We start from the raw sequence: 22,788 nt of genomic DNA on the forward strand, positions 1-22,788 counted from the left end.
AGCCGGCCACTGGCCCCGCTCTTAGCTAAGCGCCAGCCTCGGCAGGATGCTAGGGATCTCGGCAGCGTCGGCCGTGGCTTCAGTGTCACCAAAGAACAGGGACAGAGGGTGAAAACATCGTGACCCAATCATGTGTGACCAACAAGATGGCCGCACTCGAACCTCTCGAGGAGAGAAGCTCAAGAGGAACTCGTGGTCCGTGTGGGGCTCGAGAGCTCCCGTGTCGGGGGCGATGGAGAAGGCCGTCTCCCTGTCGGGGTGGGACTTGATGCTGTCCGGGCTGTAGGTTTCTCCAGGCATTAGGGGCCTCAGGTTGGGCTTCACGATCTGCCAGCGGAAGGCCAGCTCCACGTGCCTGTGGGGACGACCTTGACAGTAGGCAGTGGGTCCAAGGCCATGTCCCACTTCTGCCAGAATCAGCTCCCCCCACCCCCGGCCTGGCCTGGCCCTGCTCCCGGAGTGAGCAGGAAACGACCCAGGAGCAGGACGTGGCCAGGTCAGCCTTCAGGCCCTTCCCATGGAGGAGCCTGGGGGCCCCTGGGCAAGGGACAGCACGGGGGCAGGGGGTCTGCAGACCCCCCACCACAGCCCCACACCGCAGCGGGAGGCTGGAGCCACAGCGACTCGGGGGAATCGTGCCCTAACCATCAGGCACCCCCCAGATACCAGGAAAAGCTTCTGCCTTATCTTCTACCGCGTGAGTTTTTGCCACATCGACCCCACCCTCTGCCTCTCCAGCTATGGCCTCCCAGGACAACTGCTCTGGCCAGAAAGATATGTGCCCACTGGCTGCCAACAGGAGCGGTGACAACTCCCTGGTGGTGGAAGGGGTGGGACTCCAGGCGTGCTGCTGACAGCAGGTGTCGGTGAGGGGGACGGCAGGTGAGGACTACTCATCCTGCCAGGCGACAGAGCCTGTGTAAGGCCTGGGTCACTTGGGCAGCCTGGCCGGGAGGCTCCCCAAGGTCTGTCCTGATGTAATGATGGAGCTCAGAGGACGGTCAGGGAATAAATGGCAGTGAGAGCTGAACCCACAGGCCATCATCTGTCTGACGCTGGGACTTGGGTGGCTTCCCCTCGTGGGCTGGGCAGGACCCCTCTGGAAAACTATTCCTGGTTAAGGAGGCTCCAGAGGATCTAGAGCAACACTGTCCAATACGACATCTTATAAATCGGCTCTAATACGATAGCCACCAGCTACCCGTGCGGCTACTGAGTACTTAAAATGTGGCTGGTGTCACGGAGGAAGTGAGTTTTTACTTTTACTTAATTTTAATTGATTTCCATTTAAATAGTCACATGTGGCAACTGGCTACCATGATGGACAGTGCAAATCTGGATCCTTCCATCTTGTGCCCAGATTCCCCCCTGGCCTCTGGAAGGAACCACCAGCCCCACTGGGACCTCAGGCCAGGTGAGGAAGGAGGGAGGGTGTGTGCTGGGGTCCCTCACAGGCGTCACTCACGTGGCGTTTCTAATAATCAGCAGTTTGCTGGCCGTGGACTGAAGGTTTTCAGGCTCAAAGCGTATGAAGTGCTGGGCTGTTAAGTCTGTGAGCTCTCCGGGCTCTGGCTGACTTTTTTCACCAGAAACATAGATCAGATCCAGAGCCACCAGCTGCCCGATTCCTGACAAAGTACAGTAGTGATGTTTCACTAGGGCTGAAACCAGGACTCTGTGGCCGAAGGCTGTCACAGGACCCAAGCCACCATCCACATGCAACCGCCGTGATCGTGACCCCGGGAAGTGCACAGAGGGGGACAGGGAGCCAACAGCACGCAGGTTCATGTCCCCACGTCACCTCAGACCAAAAGAAGGTGATTTTGATAACATAGCATGTAGCAGGCATTCAATTAATAACTGGTGAGTGAAACTGGGTGGATGGTAGACAGACGGATGGAAGGAAGGAACAGGGCACCTTAAGGAAATTCAGCAGGATGCCCCTTCTAACTGTACAGGAACCTACAGGTGCCCTGGTCGTTTCTGTGTGAGTCACTGGCAGTCCCCCAAAGGAGATCGCGGTGAGTTTCAAAGTGACTCGATAAAAGATTGCCCCCCAGGTTTACATCCCTCTCGCACTAGACGGCCCCTTGGGACAGTCCCGAAGGCCACACTGGCTTGGGTCTCTAAGGTCTGACCAGAGCTAGAGGCCCCAAACCAGAGCCCTGGAGGCTGCAGCATCCCCTGAGTGTGCCCACCCCCAAGGGGGACCGGGCGCAGCTGGGCCACCCCTGGGAGCGCACCCAAGCCCACCTGTGGTCACCAGTTCCTTTATCTGGCAGTTGTCACACACGATGATGAAGGTCTGCTCTGCCTTTCCCAGGCTGGTTGGGAGGAACAGGACCTGGGGAAAGAAGGGCTGCCCCGTTGTCTCCCGTGAAGGGGCTTCTACCCCCTCGCCCTCTTCTTCTCAGCTGCACCTCCTTCCCTCCGGTCTCCACTTCTGCCTCCCCTCCCGGCCCCTTCCCTAAGGCTAGGGGTTCAGCCCAGGCTCCACCAGCTAATTTGGGGAGTGTGTTGAAAGGCTATGAAGAGAGAATTCATAGAGACTGAAATACAAATGGCTCTTAAATAACATGTTTAACCTCATTCATGATAAAAGAAGTGGAAATGCAAACCACCCAGAAGAACAGTTTTTCATGCCTCCTACTGGCAAAGAGCAGAAAGTTAGCGGTCATAAACACAGCGATAGGGTATGTTAATTTTCTTCAAAATAATCTAGAGGGGCAGGGCAGGGCTTGGTGGGAAGAGACGGAGAGGCACAAAGGAAATAAGGTTGGCCAAGAGTTGATAAATGTTGAAGCTGTGTCCTGAGTACATGGGTGATCATTCAACTATTCTATTTTTGCATATAGGTTTGTTTTGGGTTTTTTTTTTTTTTTTGATTTTGCTTGGCCAGTTGGACTTCTGACCTTTCGTTTTTTTTTTTAATTGAAGTATAGTTGATTTACAATGTTATGTTAGTTTCAGGTGTTCAGCAAACTCAGTCAGTTATACACATATATGTATATCTATTCTTTTTCAGATTATTTTTGTGTATGTTTTAAAATGTCCATGATAACAGTTCTTTTTTTTAAGTTTGATAACCCCACTGTATTGGCAAAGGTATGAGAATTAAAATAGGCACCCTCACATACTGTGGATGGAAGTACAAATTGATACAATCCACATGGTGGGGATTTTGGCGACATGTATCACAATTATGAGAGCAGAGACCCTGAGTCAGCAAATGCACGTCAAGGACTGTATCCTTCTGGTAGGACAGAGTGATGTATGTATAAGCTTTTCCCTGAGATGGCCAGAGATCAGAAATAATCTTCATGCAGGGGACAGTTGACCTAAATTATGGTTCATATGCCCAGTGGAATACTATGCAGCTGTAAAAAAAAGAAACGGTAAGTGGAAAATACATGGTGCAGAACAGAGCACAGAGTGGGCAACTATTTGTGTGAAGGAAAAACGGAAACAAAGGAAAGAGAAAACCATGTGCAGTTGCTTAGGTAGGCATCACATATCTCTGGGAGGACACTCTAACCTGGTAAGGCTGTGGCCTCTGGGTGGCTGAGGAACTGGGGGGAGAGGGAGCATTTCACTGTGCATCTATTTGCGTCTTTTGAATTTTTAATCATGTGAATCTATTTATTTGGAAATATGAATAAATTTTAAAACAAACAAAATCCCAGTCAGTAAACAAAATTTACATAAGGAATGCAAAGGGGAAAACCTCCCCGACTCCCCCACTGCTCCCCAAAGACTGCTGCTGCCACCCTCTTCTTTTCCTTGGGGATCATAGGAGGATGGGATGAGGGGGACATCATGGCCTGGGCAGGGGTGACCAGCCCCAATTCCTTAAAGCCACCACAAGGCTCTGACAAATCCTGGGCTATGCCAAGAGGACCCGGCTCACCCCTCGGCAACAGAGGAGGATGGATAATCCCTATTGTGCTCCTGAACTGGCCTCATCCCGACTCCAAAAGCCAGGTTCTTATCAGGGTCAGATCATCACGGACATGAACAAGACCCCATCAGACCCTTGCAACTGGAAAGGAGCTGATAAAGGAAGCCTTCCTTTACATCTTGGCAAAGAAGCTTATGGCAGTGGTCCTCAAACTTCGCTGCACACACAGAATCACCTGGGGAGCTTGAAAAATCCTATGCCCAGGCCACACCCCAGACCAATTAACTCAAAACCTCAGGGCTGGGGCCCAGATGTCAGCGTGTTTGCAAGTTTCTCAGGGGACGGCCATGTGCAGCTGAGTTTGAGAACCTATGGCTCTTGGCTTTCACTACCTGATGACCTGATGTAGGCCAAATCCCCCTCCCCAGAACCCAGATAGCTTTTACTCTTTAATGTGGGTGTGTCCTTCAGCAGGCAAGTGAGGAAGGCCATGCTCACTTGTGGCAGCCCCACACCCAGCCATGGGACCGCACAGAGTCAGACTCCTGGAGCAGAGGGTGGGGTGACAGGGGCAGGAAGACATCACTATGTCTCACAGCCTCTTCTGGGGACCAGTGAGCAGGTGTGACAGGCCCAAGGGACGCCGGAAAGGGGCCAGTTAGGAAAGGAGGAGCCCACATCCCAGAGGTCAGACTCTGGGAGCTTCCGCAGAGGTTCAGGATGAGGCCTAAGGAAGGCGGGCCTTGTTGACCATATAACTGAGGATAAAACAGGAAAGAGAACAAAGGTACCAGATTTAGGGGGTGGGATGGTCCAAGACGGACTGAAGGACCGAGGGGAGATCCTGGAGGCAGCTCAGATGTTAGTAGAGGTGACCCGCAGGCTCACGGGTGGACAAGCAACTCTCAGGGATCGTGGTGGCATTGCTAGGGCTTTCTGCACTTGCTCTGTGAGGGAGGTCATAGGAGAGTCAAATGACATCACCCCACAGAATACAAAAGCATGCTCCTACACAGAAGCTACCAAGGCTGGGACCTGGGAGTGGCTATCGGGGTCATGAAAACACAGAGACGGGAATTCCCTGGCGGTCCAGTGGTTAGGACTCAGTGCTTTCACTGCGGTGGCCCGGGTTCAACCCCTAGTCCGGGAACTAAAGATCCCACAAGCTGTGTGGGGCAGCCAAAAAAAAACCCCAAAAGCCCCAAAAAACAAAAAACCAGAGAGGCAAATGAAATCAAGCGAGCAGTTGAGGAAACAGCGAACCAATCATAAAGAAATACAAGCTAGCGTCTCATCACCTACCTGCACGAATACGGCCTGCCCCGGAGCCAGCTCAAACACTGACGGCAGGATCCCAAAGGGAGGCTGCTCAACAAAGCCGGTGGTTGCAACAGCCTTAAAGAAAAGCAGAAGATGACCCAACAGTGCGGAAGAAACTGTAAAATCTCGTGCTCAGATGACACACTTCCCTCCTCCAAACATCCATTTTGTGGCTTGAAGGGTCTTAATGGATCATCCAGTCTCCTGTTCATGAAGAAACAGGCTCATGCATTCAGCCAGCACTTACTCAACCTGCACCAGGCACTGGATGGGGTTCTGGTGGTTAAAGATGAGTACAAGACAGGGCGTCCACGAAGAGCTGCCTGCGGGCAGGAGGTACGAGGCCACTGACAAGTGTTTCAGACGCAAAGCAGGAGGTGGGCTCCCAAAGCACAGTCCTTTCCCTACTACAGCAGCCTGTGTGGCTGGTGCCGGCTTCTGTGTCGGCCTCCATCCTCAACCCACGCCTGGCCGTGAGCACCTGAGTCAAGGGAAGCTGCCATCTTGTCAGCAGAGCCGCAGCCCAGGTGCCCACACAGGCAGCCACTTAGCATGCCAGGGACGCAAACCCATGCCTCCAGGACCCCGGCAGGTAACAGAAATGAGTGAAATGTGTGTCTGGGAACATGTGGTCCTCTGGATCTGTCGCTTGTTTCGGGAGACACAGGTACAGCAAAATCTCTCTACGCTGAGTCAGATAACACTGTGAGTGAGCATGACCGTCAGTGGTGTCAGCACTTGGCTGCCCTGGGGCGGGGAGGGCAGAGCTGGGCAAACAGGAGGGGATGTGCACACCCCCTGCTTCTCAACTCCAGCTGACAGGCCACAGTGGATCCTGGCCCAGGGCTGCACATCTCCCAATGTTTCGGAGAGACTGGAAGTGCACATTTTTATACGAAGTCTCTCTATTTATAAAAAAAAATTTATTTATTTATTTATTTGGTTGGTTGGTTGGTTGGCTGCGCTGGGTCTTAGTTGCAGCACGTGGGATCTCGTTCCCTGACCAGGGATTGAACCCGGCCCCCCTGCACTGGGAGCGTGAAGTCTTAGCCACTGGGCCACCAGGGAAGTCCGAAATCTCTCTATTTGTAAACGGTGGCTCAAAAAATGTTTTTAAGCCCTGTGCCAAATAAATATACCCACAAAATTCAGCCAAAGAGCTGCCAATCTGTGACCTCTGCTATACTCAAACATTTGCTACTAGAATGAATGAATGAATGAATGAATGCAGGGACATTTGAGCCAGGCCTTGGAGGATAAGAGAGGTGACAGGACCTGCCCAGGGTCACACAGGTATTAGGGGAGTAACAAGAACTACAGCGCTGGTCTCTGTACATGTTGATTCTCACTGGACCGTGGCAGCTGGAGAGAGAGGTTATAAAATTCTGTGTGTGTGTGTGTGTGTGTGTGTGTGTGTGTGTGTGTGTGTGTGTGTGTGTGTGTGTGTGTGTGTGTGTGTGTGTGTGTGTGTGTGTGTGTGTGTGTGTGTGTGTGTGTGTGTGTGTGTGTGTGTGTGTGTGTGTGTGTGTGTTTCCAGTCACAGGTGCACTCGAGCAAGTCCCTCACAGGGGTTATTTCCTTTGATGGATTTGCTCTTTTGCCAGGTAGCAACCTGTGAGCACTCACTCTGAAGCTTGGCGGCGGCCAGCTCTTCTTAGGCATAATGCAGAACTTGCCCACGCTGAAGCCCACGTTTTTGCAGATGAATCTGGTCATCTTCATGCCCCCAATGAGGCAGTAACCACAGTCCAACACCGGCGACACTGCAGCCACAAGAAAAGATGGGCAAGAGAAACAGCACAGTCCTGTTGTTGTTCTCCGGAGGCCCAGCCCGAGCTAAGAGCAGCTGTGGAGGGGCGAGGGGGATGGATGGGGACGGGCCCACCCCTGCTCCCACATGGCAGCGGCGCCTCAGGACTCCACGCGCTCGGGCTTCAGCCAGTGCCACCCGGCATGGCCCTGGGGGTTGTGGTCAGAGTCCCAGCTTGCAGCCTGTGCCCAGCTGAAGGGACTCGTAAATGAGGGCGTCCAGGCAAAGCCAGCCACCCCACGGCCACACAGGTGACACCCATGGAGGGCTCCAGGCACTCCTTCTTGCCTCGCCATGGCACAGGCCCACTCAGGGTGTCCCTGAGCCAGCGACGCCTAGGCTGGGGTCAGCTGGGATGCTGGCCTCCTCTCCCGATGTGTGTCACTCAGAGTCAGCCTCCACGGGAAGCAGATGGTCGGGGCCTGACACGGGAGGACTGTGCGCAAACTTCTGGCAGGTCCCTTCTCAGGACCCAGAAGCCCCTGTCCCAGGGGACAGGCTGTGTGCTGCCATGAAGGGGCCCTGTGGGCAGGCGGCCCTTATAGGGGCACCAGCCCTCCCTGAATCCCGGGGGAGCAGAGCACACTCACGCGTCAGCACTGGGGGCGGCCTCCGGGCCTGCAGGGGGATCAGCAGCGTGTGTGCTGACTGGGTCTCCACTAAAATAAAGTCATCAAAACCCCCAAGGCAGTCAGGAAAAAACTGGACAGTGTACTGGCAGGTCATTCCAGGAGCCACCATTCCACCTTTTCCTGGGAACATCCCTGTGGGTGACAAAAGCGACAAATGAGATTCTGGAGACCAGGTAAGAAGACCAGGGCCTGGGGCAGTGGGGGGAGTGATAGGGTCCACCTGGAACGGTCAGGCGGGGCCATGCCTGTTCCTATGGCTTAGCATTTATTTTGTGGGCAGCAGAGAGGTATTTGAGGTTTCTGCAGGGGTTGCCGGGGGTGGGACACAAGATCAGAGCTGTTCTTCAGGAGAACGCTGCGTCACGGAGGCAGGAAGCCTGGCTGGGAAGCCACTGTGATGGCCTAAGTGAGGAACCAGGGGTCCTGGCTGAGGGCAGTGACAGTGCGCAGGGCGAGGAGAGGGCAGAACCGAGCCTGGAGGGACGAGATCCGAGGAGGAGCTGTCGAGACTGGGGGCCTTCGGTGGAGGGTGGGTAGGAGGCCTCTGTGGAGCACGAGGGGTGCAGCTGTGGAGTCACCCTAGGGCCTGGTGGGCGTGGAACCCGGGGCAAGGCCAGTACACAATATCGAGGCCGCCCAGGCCGCTGCCACCCTGAGCTCACCCAATCCCAGAGCGAAGTAGGGCGTGGACGGCGGGAGGACTCGCAGGTGGTGGCTGGTGGACGTGGTGTTCTGCAGCGAGATCACCATCTGTTCAAAGGCAAAGCGACGTGTGTGGACAAAGGCTATGAAGTCTGGGGTTCACTGAATAATATGGGAAGGGGGTGGGGGGATAAATGTAATGAACCTGGCACGGAAGAGGAACTCCATACATGCACACACCTTTGCCTTCTGTTTCGTGAACTATTACACTGGGAAAAACGTATAAATTATAACATGACAAGCCGTGTTTCCATCACCCAGCTTAAGAAGTAAAACATTAAAAATACAGATGAAGCCCTGCCCCAGCCTCCCACCAGAAAACAGCTCCATAAATTTGAAGCATGTCTTCATAGGTACGTATGCCTAAATCAACATTTAAATCCATTTTTGGCCAGTACAACATATTGCCTCAATCCACCTGTGAACCAGATCCAAGTGTGGAGAGACCCATATTATAGTTTTAATTTTTATTTCTCTGTTATTAATGATGATGAGCATCTTTTCGTATGTTTATTTGCTATTTGGGCTTCCTCTTGTGTGATGTGTCTGTTCGTAGTGCCAACTTGCCATTGGGTACTTTGTCTTTTTCGTATTGATTTGTAGGAATTCTTTATATATTCTGGGTACTAATTCTTTATAAGGTGTGTGTTATACCTTATAAAGTATAAGTATTGGGTTCAGTTTTCTGTAAGACGTAACGGAAAACCCCGAATGAACTTTTTGGCCAACCCAATATATAACTTGTATAAGTTTATAACTTGTATTACCTTTTGGCGTACAGTTTCTAAAATTTTCATATAAAATTTATCAACATTTTGTTCAAGGTTTATACTTCAGTTTCAAGAAATCTTTCTATATCTCCTGTATTTTCTTCTTAAATTTTTGCTTGAGATCTTGGCTGGAAAGTATTTTGTTTCAGCTATGGAGGGAGGTAGGGATTAAATTATTTTCCATATGGCAAGGATACTAACTCAGTTTTGCCTCTTCAGGTCTGCACACGTGCACGGGACAGCCCTGGCACCATACCCTCAATCTGCTGCTATTCTCCAGACTCGGGGCTAGCTGCAGCCATTGCTGTCATTACGGATCGAGGTGTTCATGGCAGTGGCTGCCCCTCATGTCCACTGAGGCAGGCCTCCAGAGAGTCTTGCTCCCAGCCACACAAGGCAAACCCCCAAGCAATAAGGGGCGGGATCCAGCAGTTTATGAAGGGATGTCTCACAAGATAAAATAATCAACTGCACTTTCTGGAAGTCAGCTCAGTAATTCTTGTATTGGTTCTGCCTCCTTCCATCCCCTTTCCTCACTCCTCCCTGGAATTGTAAATGACAGCACAAAATCTCACCACCTCAGACTCCGCATTATGGGGAACCCAGGCTATGACACTTTGCGTCAGAAAGGTCCTAAAACAGCAGACCCTTAGGATGTGATCCTGGAGTTGGCTTTCTCCCCAGTCTGGCAGCGATCAGAACTCTAGCTGGTGGGAAGTAGGGTGTGATGACCCCTGAGATTACTAAGGCTTTCACCCATGGTCGACTTAAATGAGGTGCAGGCGGGCATTGAAACGTGGTAGCTACGGCGCGGTTGCAAGGTCTGGGAAGACAGTAAGTACACGGATTGCACAGTGGGCTGGCTTTCCGTAACAGCACTGGAAACCATGGAGGAAAAAATTGACAGGCTCAGGGCAGCCAACTGCCAACTCAAGGGCCACTGTGAAGACATCCCTTGCATTCCTGGGTTACACTCAATTTGCTCCTGGGGTGGATGTGTGTGTGTGTGTGTGTGTGTGTGTGTGTGTGTGTGTGTGCGTGCGTGCGTGCGTGCGTGTGCGCGCGCGCGCGTGCGTGTTTCTTCTTGCTTGGTTTTTTACTTAATATTTCTGAACCTATGTTCTTTTTTTTTGTTTGTTTCAAATGTCTTTTAAATTTACCAAAATATGGAAAGAAAACAAATATGAAATTATAGGAAACATAATAAGCCCCTGGCATATAAGGTACAGATCTTTATTCCTACCACAACTCCTTAGCCTCCAGCACTCACAGCCAGCATCCCATTCTGCTCCCCATCTCAGGACAGACAAGCCCTCTCACAGCTCCAAAAGGCTGGGGGATGAGACTGGGCTTATGTTTTTTGTTTTTTTTTAAGTGTAGGGAGTATGTCATTTATTGACCCTGTGTCCCTCCACTTACTGGTCACTACTCTTGACTCGCAGCACAACAGGTACAGAACTGCAAGGGATCATGCCCAGCTCCGTGATCACCAGATCCACCAGTTCTGGGGGGGTCATATCATAGACCAGATTCGACAACCATAGGGACGAGTGGTTCTGCCAGTCAGCCAGGACCACACGTTCTCCTCGCTCACACAGCAGATCGTCAAGGTCATCTAGCTCATTAGAGACAAAGGCATCAGTCTGCACACGCTCACAAAACTTGTATGTTTCACAGCAGACCAGCACTGGCATATTATGGGCCCATGCCACCAGGGCCAGCTGTGCTGTCCCTACCCGTGACATCACAGACCTGTTGGCCAGGAGTGCATGAGCTCCCAACAGCACCTTAGAAACCTCTGGGAGCACAAAGGAAGCTGCAGGAATCACCAGGTAGGAGGCAGGGACCCCAGCACGGACCAGAGAATGTAGCGTGTGCTTTCCCTCCAGCCGTGGCCGGCTGTCCACCACTACCATCTGAAACCGCCCACCCTTAGCCCAAGCCTCCTGAAGAATTCGTGATACCAGGGATGAGCAACCATATATCAGGATCACATCTCCATTACTGGTCTTCTCATAAGCAAAGCATGAGATTGCCTGAGCTGCAAGCACAATCTTCTCTTGCACATATGGTCCGATGGCTGCTCGAAGTTCTGACTCGGCCTCCTCTTCCCGCTTGGAGCCGCTCACACCCATGATCTCCTTGTTAAGGAACTTGATGGCGTTGTACATGCTCGCTGACAGGGGACGGCACTGAGTCAGGAAGCTGAAGTAGGGCTTTAGTTTATTCACTAGGTCCCTTGACAGTTCTTCACTGGGAGGTGGGGTGTAGTCCTGAATCACCTGCTGCAAGGCACAAAGCAGGCAATGCACTGGGCATGGGAGCCACTGACCAGGCCCCGGGAGTACTGCAGGCCGAGTCGCACCATGGCTGGGTGGGTCACAGAGGATGGGATGCTCATAAACTGGCTCAGAGAGTTCTGTCTGCTGTACTGGGGTAGGTGGGAGAAGAGACTGACTTTGGGTCCATAATCCTTTCGTGTAGGAACCTGCTGTCGTTCTGGTTTTTTAACAAGCCTCCTCAGAAGCGTGGAGTCATCAACCTGACTCTGCTCGGGTAGACCCTTCACTCCTGAGGGGGTTTCTCCAGCTGTGCTGGGGCAGGCCTGAGGCGGTGGCCCTCCTTGGTCCCCTTTTCTTGCCTGCTTCAGGGCCCGCTCAGCCTCCTGCTTGGCCCGCCTTTCAGCTCGAAGTTCAGCCGTACTCCCACCTGCTGGAACTTTCTCCTTGGCACTGCCCAACTGACTGTCCAGTCCAGGCAGGTCTTTGGTCGGGCCTTGACATTGGACTGCAGATACAGCAGAGCCAGTTTCTGGTTCTTCCCCCTTTTCCCCCTTCCATTTCTTCTTCCGCAGTTTCTTTTCCTTCCGAAGCTGCAGCTTTTCTTCTTGGGTCATCTCCCTCCCCGCTGCCCCAGGCCGAGGAACAAGCTCCGCCTTCATCCCAGATCCCGAGTCCTCGCGAACAGCCACGGCCACGGCAGCCATCATCCTCCTGGGCTTATGTTCTTAAGCAAAACTGGCTTATGACTTTCATTGTCAGAGCTCCTTATTTGGCTTTGGTGTCAAGGTAACATTAGGCTCTTAGTCCAAAATGACATAACACTGGGTGACTTATAAACAACAGGAATGTATTTCTCACAGTTCTGGAGGCTGGACAGCCCAAGATCAAGATGCCCGCATGGCTGTGTTTTGGTGAGGGCCCTCTTCCATTCACAGCTGGCACCTTCTCACTGTGTCCGCAAGTGGCAGAAGGGGCAAGGGATCTCTCTAGAGCCTCTTCAGAAAGGCACTAATCCCATTCACGAAGGCTTCACCCTCATGACCTAAGCACCTCCCCAAGGCCCCACCTTCTAATACCATCATCTTTGAGGGTTAGGATTTCAACATACGAATTTTGGAGGGACACAAACATTCAGACCACAGCAGGCTCATTACCTAAGAATGAGGGTATGTTCCTTCTTTTTGTAGTCTCTGACAGTTTATATAAGGTCAGGATTAGCTTGAATGTTTGATGGTGTACACCTGTAAAATGATCTGGGCATGGCGTTTCTTTCAGTAAAAAGTTTTCTTTTTAAGCTATTTTCATCGAAGTTGGATAACCACATAGTTTAAAGAGGCAAAGAGTTCCACAAAATTTCGAAAATAGAAATCCTGCCCTCTTCCCCTGCCTCTACCCCTGCCATTTCCCACACCCAACCACAAACACTTTTTCCTCCTTTAGCTGATTATTTTGGAATTTACTTCCGTGGCTCCAGATGGCATGCTAATTTTTTTTTCAGTTTTAGGCATTAATTATGGATGGGTGATATGGATATTCTCTCTTTCCTCACCCTTAGCCAGCTCACCGCATGCCACACCCTTCTTCTCCCTCATCTTCCCGATGTAAGTTATATCACACTCACGGTTAGATCAGTAATGTTTACATTATTGTTGCTATGTAAATGCTATTCACAGCTGAGCATGAAATTCTCCCTTATACAATTTTTGTTTTTCCGAAAGTTAATCAACCAATTATTTTGTTTGGTTTGTACTTATCAATAATTTAGTCTCTTTCCACTACCCTACAAATTTCTTTCCAAGATGTCCAGATGTATCAGGGACTCATCAGTGTCACCCCCACAAGTCAACCCTTCCTAGAGCCTCTGGCCTCTTTTAATCTGGACTGGTCGCTTGCTACACCTACTGCTATGACCCAGGACAGGACAACCCCTGTAGCAGTTTTCAGACACATCCAGAAGTTCTTTGACAGTCCTTCCATTGAGAGGTGAGGTCTATCTATGTAGCTTCCCCTCGAATCTGGGCTAAACTTAGTGACTTGTTTGTAACCTACAGCAATGCAGAGGAAGTAATGACTTTCTCATGTATTCCAAGGGAACCGAACCTCCAAGGTTAGGTCATAAAAAGTGATGCAGGGACTTCCCTGGTGGCACAGTGGATAAGAATCCACCTGCCAATGCAGGGGACATGGGTTAGAGCCCTGGTCTGGCAAGATCTCACATGCCGCAGAGCAACTAAGCCCACGCGCCACAACTACTGAGCCTGAGCTCTAGAGCCTGCGTGCCACAACTACTGAGCCCATGTGCCACAACTACTGAAGCCCACATGCCTATAGCCCGTGCTCTGCAACAAGAGAAGGCACTGCAATGAGAAGCCCGCACACCACAACAAAGAGTAGCCCCCGCTCACCGCAACTAGAGAAAGCCCGCGCACAGCAACAAAGACACAACGCAGCCAAAGAAATAAAATTAAATCTTAAGGGGCTTCCCTGGTGGCGCGGTGGTTAAGTAAGAATCCGCCTGCCAATGCAGGGGACATGGGTTCGAGCCCTGGTCTGGGAAGATCCCACATGCCGTGGAGCAACTAAGCCCGTGTGCCACAACTACCGAGCCTGCGCTCTAGAGCCCTCGTGTCGCAACTGCTGAAGCCCAGGTGCCTAGAGCCCGTGCTCCGCAACAAGAGAGACCACTGCAATGAGAAGCCAGTGCACTGCAACGAAGAGTAGCCCCTGCTCGCCGCAACTAGAGAAAACCTGAGCGCAGGAACAAAGACCCAACACAGCCAAAAAAAAAAAAAAGTGATGCAACCTCCCCCTTACTTGCTAGAATACTCACTTCGAAGCTCTGATCACTCGCTTTGAGCTGCCTGATTACCCTGAGGTAGCCATTCTGTGAGGAAGCCCAGGCCACATGGAGAATACATGTGCATGTGCTCTGTTAGCACCCTCGGCAGACAACTAACATCAACTACTCTGTGAGTGAAAATGCCTCAGAGAGTTCCAGCCCCATCTTTCAGGTTACCCCTGGTCACTGACTTTTTCCAGCTAAGGTTCCAAACATCATGGAACAAGCCATTCCCATTGTGCCCTGTCAGAATTTCTGATCCAAAGAATCTACAAGCATGATAAAATGGTTGTTTTAAGTTGTTAAGCTTTGTACTAGCAGTAACTACAGAGCTCCTTAACCATTACTGACCTGGGCCTTTCCTGCATGTCTCTCCTATGCTGGATCTCTCGTTTCCCACACATCAAGCCTTCCTCTTCCTTGGTTTACTCACTTATATAGGGGAGCATTTTCCCTAAGAGTTTCCTGAGAAAGGGTGCATGGGACATACATTTTTAAACACTTGGCAAATTTGAAAATGTTTTTATCCTTAAACTTTATAGTTTAGCTGGGTAAATAACTTAGGCACACAGTCATATGCCCAACAGATGCAAGGTGCATTTCTAAGAGACATCACTAGATACAATTCAATTTATATAACGGACAGTGGCAGACTGCGTTTCTCTTTGGGGGAGGCTTGCCCTGGGGAAACCAGCCACTGTGCTCTGAGGAAGGGAAGGGAAAGGAAAGGAAAGGAACTAGCTGAGGTGGAGAAGCCTCAGGCAGAGGAACTGAGGTCTCAGCTGAAAGCCAGCACCAACCACCACACGTGTGAGTGAATGAGACTTTGGCCCCAGTCTCTCGGCTGCGACCCCAGATATCGCAGAGTAGAGATAAACTCTCCTAGCTGTGTCCTATCTGATCAGAAAGCAAACTGCTGTTTCACGCTGCCAAGTCTTGGGGGCAATGTGTTACATGGTTACAGTAACTGGAACACTGAACATATTAAAAGAGACTCCAATGAAATTTACCCTTAAAACCATGCTGGAAGGGACCATGTTAAGTACTTTCTTTCTTTGTTTTCTTCTATCAAGTACTTTTAACCACAAATGCTGTTCTTAAGTCCCAGAACATTAATACATCTGGGCTGTATGCCTCCCACAGTATAAATATTTAGAATCCTGCAACTGGACATGCAGTCACTGCGGTGATCTGACCCTGAGACTCACTAAACTAGATGCAGAGACTTCCACAAGTAGAATGTTATTCCAAGATTCTTCAGATGACTGTGGGTGGAGGGAGCTATAGGCGTGGAATGGGAGGAGGCACTGTGGAATTAGACTGTAGTTAGAGGAATCAGCATGAAGTCATGATTTTTAAATATGTAAGCACATGGATATGGATATATGCATGTTTATGTATACATATATATTTACATATATATAGATGGACTTCTGAAATTGTTATTTTTCCCCACCTCTATCCATTTAAAGGACTTAGAAGCAATGACATCCCAGTAGCTAGTAGCAGATCTAGTGCTTAGATCTTGGTTTCTAAATACCATTCTCCACTAAAAGGAACCAGGGCTTCTTAGAAACTGATTCCAGAACTGGGACAAGGAGAGTACAAGATTAGCCTGGAACATCTTGTGATGGCAGAATGTAAGGAAGCGCTCAAGAAACTGCTAGGTCATATCAAAAGAACACGGGAGACAACGTGTAAGGCTCCCACTGGACAAATCTGAGATAATTTCAGAAGCAGAATGAATACTGACTTTAAATAACTCATTTTAGGCTAGATTAACAAAACTTCATTAAGTAGAATGATTCTAAATAGATATGCTCTCACCAAAAAAATGAACACTATACAATAGCCAATAGTTTATAGTACCTGGATACATATTTTGAAAAAGATGAAATGATCAATTAATCATAGGGGCTGAAAAAACCAATTACTTAACTAAAATTGACCAATCTTGTCTTTAATATATATTCTCTTGACTGGACCTACACTTATCCAAAAATTGGACACAAAATATGTTCCAAATGTCTGTTATAATATTCACATTGTGTTTGACACTGAGGTGTTTAAATGTTGTTATACCCCCAAGATCAAACTGACATCCAATAATGATTCTGCATCACAGACTAAAGCCCTTAGGTTTAAATCCTCTACACCAGGGACTTTTGACCAAAATGGGGGGAGTTGAGAAATTTTTGAGGGAAATGGTGCAGACCTGGCCTAACTAAGATAAAGAACACTAATAAAGGACACTGGAAGACACAGTCTGTCACATATACTCCACAATTAATTTTGCAAGGTTTTCTGGAAAATTCATTTTTAAAATCCTGAAACGGGATTTGAGAGGCCACAAATCCTGTTGTGGCCTCTCCCGTTGCGGAGCACAGGCTCCGGACGCGCAGACTCAGCAGCCATGGCTCATGGGCCCAGCCGCTCCGCGGCATGTGGGATCTTCCCGGACCCGGGCACGAACCCGCGTCCCCTGCATCGGCAAGCGGACTCTCAACCACTGTGCCACCAGGGAAGCCCCTGAAACTGTTTTGATATCATTATTCAGACTGCTTAAGAATAGACTCCCAAACTGGCCTCTTTCTTACCCCCAAAATATGCAGACAAGATTCACTGTTCCCAGACTAAAGTTTTTCCTCTACCCTCTCAGTTATAAATTCTTTTTGCCTTTGCTCACTGACAACAGTGTATTGGCTATTATTCGTTAAATGAGTATGCAGATCACTAATTCCTCTCTCAATGAGTCTTCCAATTCATGAGTATAATATATTCTGTAGTGTGCTGGCAAATGTTTAACGACCAGTTCTTGGGGTAGGGAGAGTCCTGACTTGGTAATATTGGCTGATTTCTGTGGTGTAAAAACCCTCAATATGGTCAATTTCAAGATACCAATGTGACATCCCTGAGCACAGAGCTGGAAAGAGATGTGCATGATCAGCCCTCATGAGCTGGTACAATGTGGGGTACAGGCACACCTCAGAGATATGGTGGGGTCAGTTCTACATTTTCTTACTCTCCTCCCCAAATTTTATAATTTTGATGTCCTCTTTTATACCTTCATGTTTATCCTTTTGCTGTTATCATTGCTTTCACAAATTTTTTAAAATTATGACTATTTCATCTACATTTTCAAATTTCTAAGCATAAAGTTGTTCATAAACCTCTTGTTATCTTTCTAATGTCTGTAGGATCCATAATGATGTCTTTATTTCCCCTGACACTGGTAATTTTTACCTTCTCTCAGTTTGATCAGTTTTGCCAGGGACGAAGCAATTTTACTAATCTTTGCAAAGAATTAACTTTTGGCTTTGCTGATCCTACACTATATTTGTTTTCTATTTAATTAAAATGTGTTCTTGTTTTATTATTTCCTTCCTTCCAGCTTCTTTGGGCTTAATTTGCTATTCGTTTCTAATTTTTGAGATGTATACCTAGGTAACTGATTTTCAGACTATTTTTTTTAAATTTATTTATTTATTTACTTTTGGCTGCGTTGGGTCTTTGTCGCTGAGCGTGGGCTTTCTCTAGTTGCGACGAGTGGGGGCTACTCTTCGTTGTGGTGTGTGGGCTTCTCATTGTGGTGGCTTCTCTTGTTGCAGAGCACAGACTCTAGGCACGCGGGCTCAGTAGTTGTGGCACACAGGCTTAGCTGCTCTGCAGCATGTGGGATCTTCCTGGACCAGGGCTCGAAGCCGTGTCCCCTGCATTGGCAGGCGGATTCTTAACCACTGTGCCACCAGGGAAGCCCTATTTCTTTTCTAATATGTGAACATAAGTCTATACATTTTCCTCTAAGCATGTCTTTAGTTGCATCCCATAAGCTGTGATGTATCATTTAAAGATGATCATTCATTATTTTCTATTTTCTAATTTCCGTTATGACTTCTTTGACTCATGTATCTAGTAATGAATTGCTTAATCGCCAAATATGTGGGGGAGTTTCTAGTTATATATTTGTTATTCAGTCTACTTAGTTCAAGCTCTATATGCTTTCAGTCCTTTGAAATTTGTTAATTCCTTTATGATCCAGCACATAGACAATTTTGGTAAATGTTCCAAGTGTACTTTTAAAGAAATTGTACATTGCAATTGCTGAGTACAGTGTTGTATATAACTCAATAAGATATAGTTTGTTAATTATATTGTTCAATTCTTCTGTGTGCTTACTGATATTTTTGTCTACCTGCCCTTTAAGTTTTTGAGAAAAGAATGTGAAAATCTGTTTATTATTGTTTGTTTTTCTTCTAGACTTGTAAAATTTTGCCTATATATATATAATTTTTTAAATATAAATTTATTTATTTATTTAATTTTGGCTGTGTTGGGCCTTCATTGCTGCACACGGGCTTTCTCTAGTTGCGGTGAGTAGGGGCTACTCTTCGTTGTGGTGTGCGTGCTTCTCATTGAGGTGGCTTCTCTTGTTGCAGAGCATGGGCTCTAGGTGTGCGGGCTTCAATAGTTGTGGCACGAGGGCTCAGTAGTTGTGGCCCATGGGCTCTACAGTGCAGCCTCAGTAGTTGTGGCTCATGGGCTTAGTTACTCTGCGGCTTGTGGGATCTTCCTGGACCAGGGCTCAACCGTGTCCCCTGCATTGGCAGGCAGATTCTTAACCACTGCGCCACCAGGGAAGTCCTGCTTATATATTTTGAGGCTAGGTCATTAGTGTATATAGACTTTATTTTCTTTTTTTATTAATTAATTAATTTATTTTTGGCTGCATTGGGTCTTTGTTGCTGCACACGGGCTTTCTCTAGTTGCGGTGAGCGGGAGCTACTCTCTGTTGTGGTGTGCAGACTTCTCATTGCAGTGGCTTCTCTTATTTCGGAGCACAGGCTCTAAGCACGCAGGCTTCAGTAGTTGTGGCACACAGGCTCATTAGTTGTGGCTTGCAGGCTCTAGAGCGCAGGCTTAGTAGTTGTGGCTCATGGGTTTAGTTGCTCCGCAGCATGTGGGATCTTCCCAGACCAGGGCTCGAGCCCGTGTCCCCTGTACTGGCAGGCGGATCCTTAACCACTGTGCCACCAGGGAAGTCCCTAGATTTTAAATAGTTGTACCTTTTGGATGGATTTTTTAAAAAACTTTGATCAGTATAAAATGTCCCTCTTCTTTATTTCTACTAATGCTTCTTGACTTAATGTCTACTTTCTCTGATATTAGCATAGCCACACCAGTTTTTTACCTTTTTTTTTAAGATTTTCTTTTTGATGTGAATCATTTTTAAAGTCTTTATTGAACTTATTACAATATTGTTTCTGTTTTATGTTTTGGTTTTTTGGCCATGAGGCACATGGGATCTAAGCTCCCTGACCAGCGATCAAACTCGCAGCCCCTGCATTGGAAGGCGAAGTCTTAATCACTGGACTGCCAGGCAAGTCCCACCATTTTTCTTTTGGTTAAGGTTTGTCTGATTATATCTTTTTCCATCCTTATATTTTCAATCTTTTAGTATCCTTTTTTTTTTTAGGAGAAAGAAATTCAGATCATTTTTTTCAAGGCTGGCAGGAACCCACAACAGTTTGTGTGTAACAGACATTACAGTGGGGATTTATATGCTTATTTTTATTTATTTTTTGGAAAAATTTTTAATAAATTTATTCATTTATTTATTTTGGGCGGTGTTGGGTCTTTGTTGCTGTGCGTGGGCTTTCTCTAGTTGTAGTGAGTGCAGGCTACTCTTCGTTGCGGTGCACAGGCTTCTTCTCATTGTCGTGGCTTGTCTTGCTGTGGAGCACAGGCTCTAGGCGTGCAGGCTTCAGTAGTTGTGGCACGTGGGCTCAGTAGTCGTGGCTTGTGGGCTCTAGATTTCAGGCTCAGTAGTTGTGGCACACGGGCTTAGTTGCTCCACAGCATGTGGGATCTTCCCTGGCCAGGGTTTGAACCTGCGTCCCTTGCATTGGCAGGCAGATTCTCAACCACTGCGCCATCAGGGAAGCCCTATATCCTTATTTTTAAAGGTTATCTCACGTTAGAAGCATTTAGTTGGTTTTTGTTCTTCTACCCAGTCTGACGATCCTTCTCTCTTTTTTTTTTCGGCCACACTGCGTGGCTTGCAGGATCTTACTTCCCCAATCAGGAATTGAACCCGTGCCCTTGGCAGTAAAAGAAGGGAGTCCTAACCACTGGACCACCAGGAATTCCCTGATCCTTCTTTTTTTTTTTAAAAAAATATTTATGTATGTATGTATGTATGTATTTATTTTTGGCTGCATTGGGTCTTCATTGCTGCGTGCGGGCCCTCTCTAGTTGCGACGAGCAGGGGCTACTCTTCATTGTGGTGCGCAGGCTTCTCATTGTGGTGGCTTCTCTTGTTGTGGAGTGTGGGCTCTAGGGCTCTAGGTGCACGGGCTTCAGTAGTTGTAGCACGTGGGCTCAGTAGTTGTGGCTCGTGGGCTCTAGTGCACAGGCTCAGTAGTTGTGGCGCATGGACTTAGTTGCTCTGTGGCATGTGGGATCTTCCTGGACCAGGGCTCAAACCCGTGTTGCCTGCATTGGCAGGAGGAGTCTTAACCACTGCATCACCAGGGAAGTCCCTCCTGATCCTTCTTTTTTAATTGAAGTACTTGGTCCATTTAATTACTTCATGTAATTATCAACAAATTTGAGTATAATATAGCTAATTCACTTTGTTATACAGCAGAAACTAATACAACATTGTAAAGCAATTATACTCCAATAAAGATGTTAAAAAATTTTTTGAGTATAAATCTACCATGTTTTTATTTTCTATTTGTACTATCCCCCATGTTCCTTTTTCATTTCTTATCTTCTATTAATCAAATATTTTTTAAAAATTCCATTTCCCCCATTACCTTATTATTTTTATATCATTTTACTATTTGAATAATGATTAGCCCAGAGATTACAACAAGCAACCTTAAATTATTAAAGTTTCCATATTAATTAGCACTTATACACTTCCAAGAGAATCCAAGGATTTTGGAACACTTTAAATCCACTTACCCCTCCCACTTTTGGGGTATAGTTATGTTTTTAATTCTACATATATTTAAATAACATATAATTATTAATAATAACTACATTATTATTATGGTTATGTTACATTTAATATTAATTTACATGTCTTAACAAGTTTACCCTTACTGTTGCTCTTCATTCTTATATTTCTCTACTCCCATATGGTAGACTTTTCTTCTGACTGAAGAATTCCTTTGGTTCAGGTCTTCTGGTGATGAATTATTATTATCTGGTAATGAATTACTAGTTTTTGTTTGTCTGAGAATGTCTTCATTTTATCTTCTTTTTTTTTTCACCACACCGTGTGGCTTGCGATATCTTAGCTCCCCAACCAGGGACTGAACCCAGGCCCTTGGCAGTGAAAGCACTGAGTCCTAACTACTGGACTCCCAGGGAATTCCTTATTTTCACTTTTAAAGAAAATTTTCACTAGGTTTAGAATTCTAGATTGCAAGTTATTTTCTTTCATCACTTTGAAGCTTCCATTCCAATATTTTCTAGCTTCTGTCATTACTGTTAGAAGGCAGTGGGTCTTTTTTCCCTAGATGCTTTAAGTTCCTCCCCAAACCCTGTCTTTAGAGCAGAATTTTACTATAATGTGTAAGTATATGTATATAAGTATATGCATAAGGTACAGTTTCTTTATTTTATCCTTCTTAGGGTTGTTAGTGCTTTACTCTATGGCTTGAACTCTTCATTACTTTTGGATCATTCTCAACTATTTTTTCTTCTGTGACATTGTCTCCTCTTTTTCTGGGGCTTCAATTACATAACAGACCTGTTTACTATGTCCCATATTTTTTAATGTAGTTTTCTATATTCCTTCATCTTTTTTCTCTTTATACTTCAGCCTGGATCATTTCTACTGACATATCTGCAAGTCTTCCCTTCATCTGTGTCTAATTTGCTGTTAAGCCTTCTATTGAGTACTTAATTTCAGTTCCAGAATTTTCATTTTTTTTGGTAGATTCCTCAGGTTATTTACATACAACATTGCCATAACTGGAAGTCTCCACAGAATACATATTTTTAGTGCTTTATTTTGAGATATTAGATTTACAAGAGTTGCAAAAATAATCCAGAGAGTTCCCATAAACTCTTCATCTAGCTTCCCCTTATGTTAACATCTTAGATAACAACAGAACAATGACCAAAACTAAGAAATTAAGCTTGGTACCATATATTAATGAAAGAACAGAATTTATGTGGACTTCTCCAGTTTGTCCACTAACATCCTTTCTCTATTCCTGGATCCAATCCAGGATCTGCGATTGCATTAGGCTGTCATATCTTCTTAGTCTCCTCCAACTTGTGACGGTTTCTCAATCTTTCCTTGTTGTCTGTGACCTTCCATGACCTTGAGCCTTTTAAAGAGTACGGGTCAGTTATTCTGTAGAATGTCTCTCTACAGTGTGTCCTTCAGTTTGAGTTCTCTGATGATTACTCATGAATGGATTGAGGTTGTGCATTATTTGTAGGAATACCACAAAAGTGATGTGCCCTTCCCGGTATATCATATCGGGGTTATATGCTATTGATGTGTCCTATTAG

At 47.2% G+C, this 22,788-nt stretch overlaps 2 protein-coding genes across 17 annotated transcripts in view; both read right to left on the bottom strand.

Annotated features, from left to right (window-relative positions):
- The window catches only part of DLEC1 (DLEC1 cilia and flagella associated protein), a 106,556-nt gene that overhangs the window by 32,677 nt on the left and 51,091 nt on the right, over positions 1–22,788 (bottom strand). For all 16 annotated transcript variants that reach the window (XR_009542883.1, XR_009542882.1, XR_009542881.1 and 13 more), the window contains 7 exons: positions 8,323–8,410; positions 7,619–7,792; positions 6,845–6,981; positions 5,201–5,293; positions 2,254–2,344; positions 1,466–1,628; positions 163–355 (listed from right to left, as the gene is read on the bottom strand). Coding sequence is in view for 12 of the 16 variants with exons in the window: in XM_060162335.1 (XP_060018318.1) it covers positions 163–355; positions 1,466–1,628; positions 2,254–2,344; positions 5,201–5,293; positions 6,845–6,981; positions 7,619–7,792; positions 8,323–8,410 (939 nt within the window). In the remaining 4 variants the exon portion in view is untranslated. The remainder of the gene's footprint in view (positions 1–162; positions 356–1,465; positions 1,629–2,253; positions 2,345–5,200; positions 5,294–6,844; positions 6,982–7,618; positions 7,793–8,322; positions 8,411–22,788) is intronic.
- Positions 10,515–12,120, bottom strand: LOC132528059 (translation initiation factor eIF-2B subunit delta-like). Its single transcript, XM_060164081.1, is given in 2 exon segments — positions 10,515–11,437; positions 11,440–12,120. Coding segments are annotated over 2 exon segments (1,569 nt in total). The 5' UTR covers positions 12,119–12,120; the 3' UTR covers positions 10,515–10,547.

Source organism: Lagenorhynchus albirostris, chromosome 10 (genome assembly GCF_949774975.1).
Source record: "Lagenorhynchus albirostris chromosome 10, mLagAlb1.1, whole genome shotgun sequence".
NCBI classification, from domain to species: Eukaryota; Metazoa; Chordata; class Mammalia; order Artiodactyla; family Delphinidae; genus Lagenorhynchus; species Lagenorhynchus albirostris.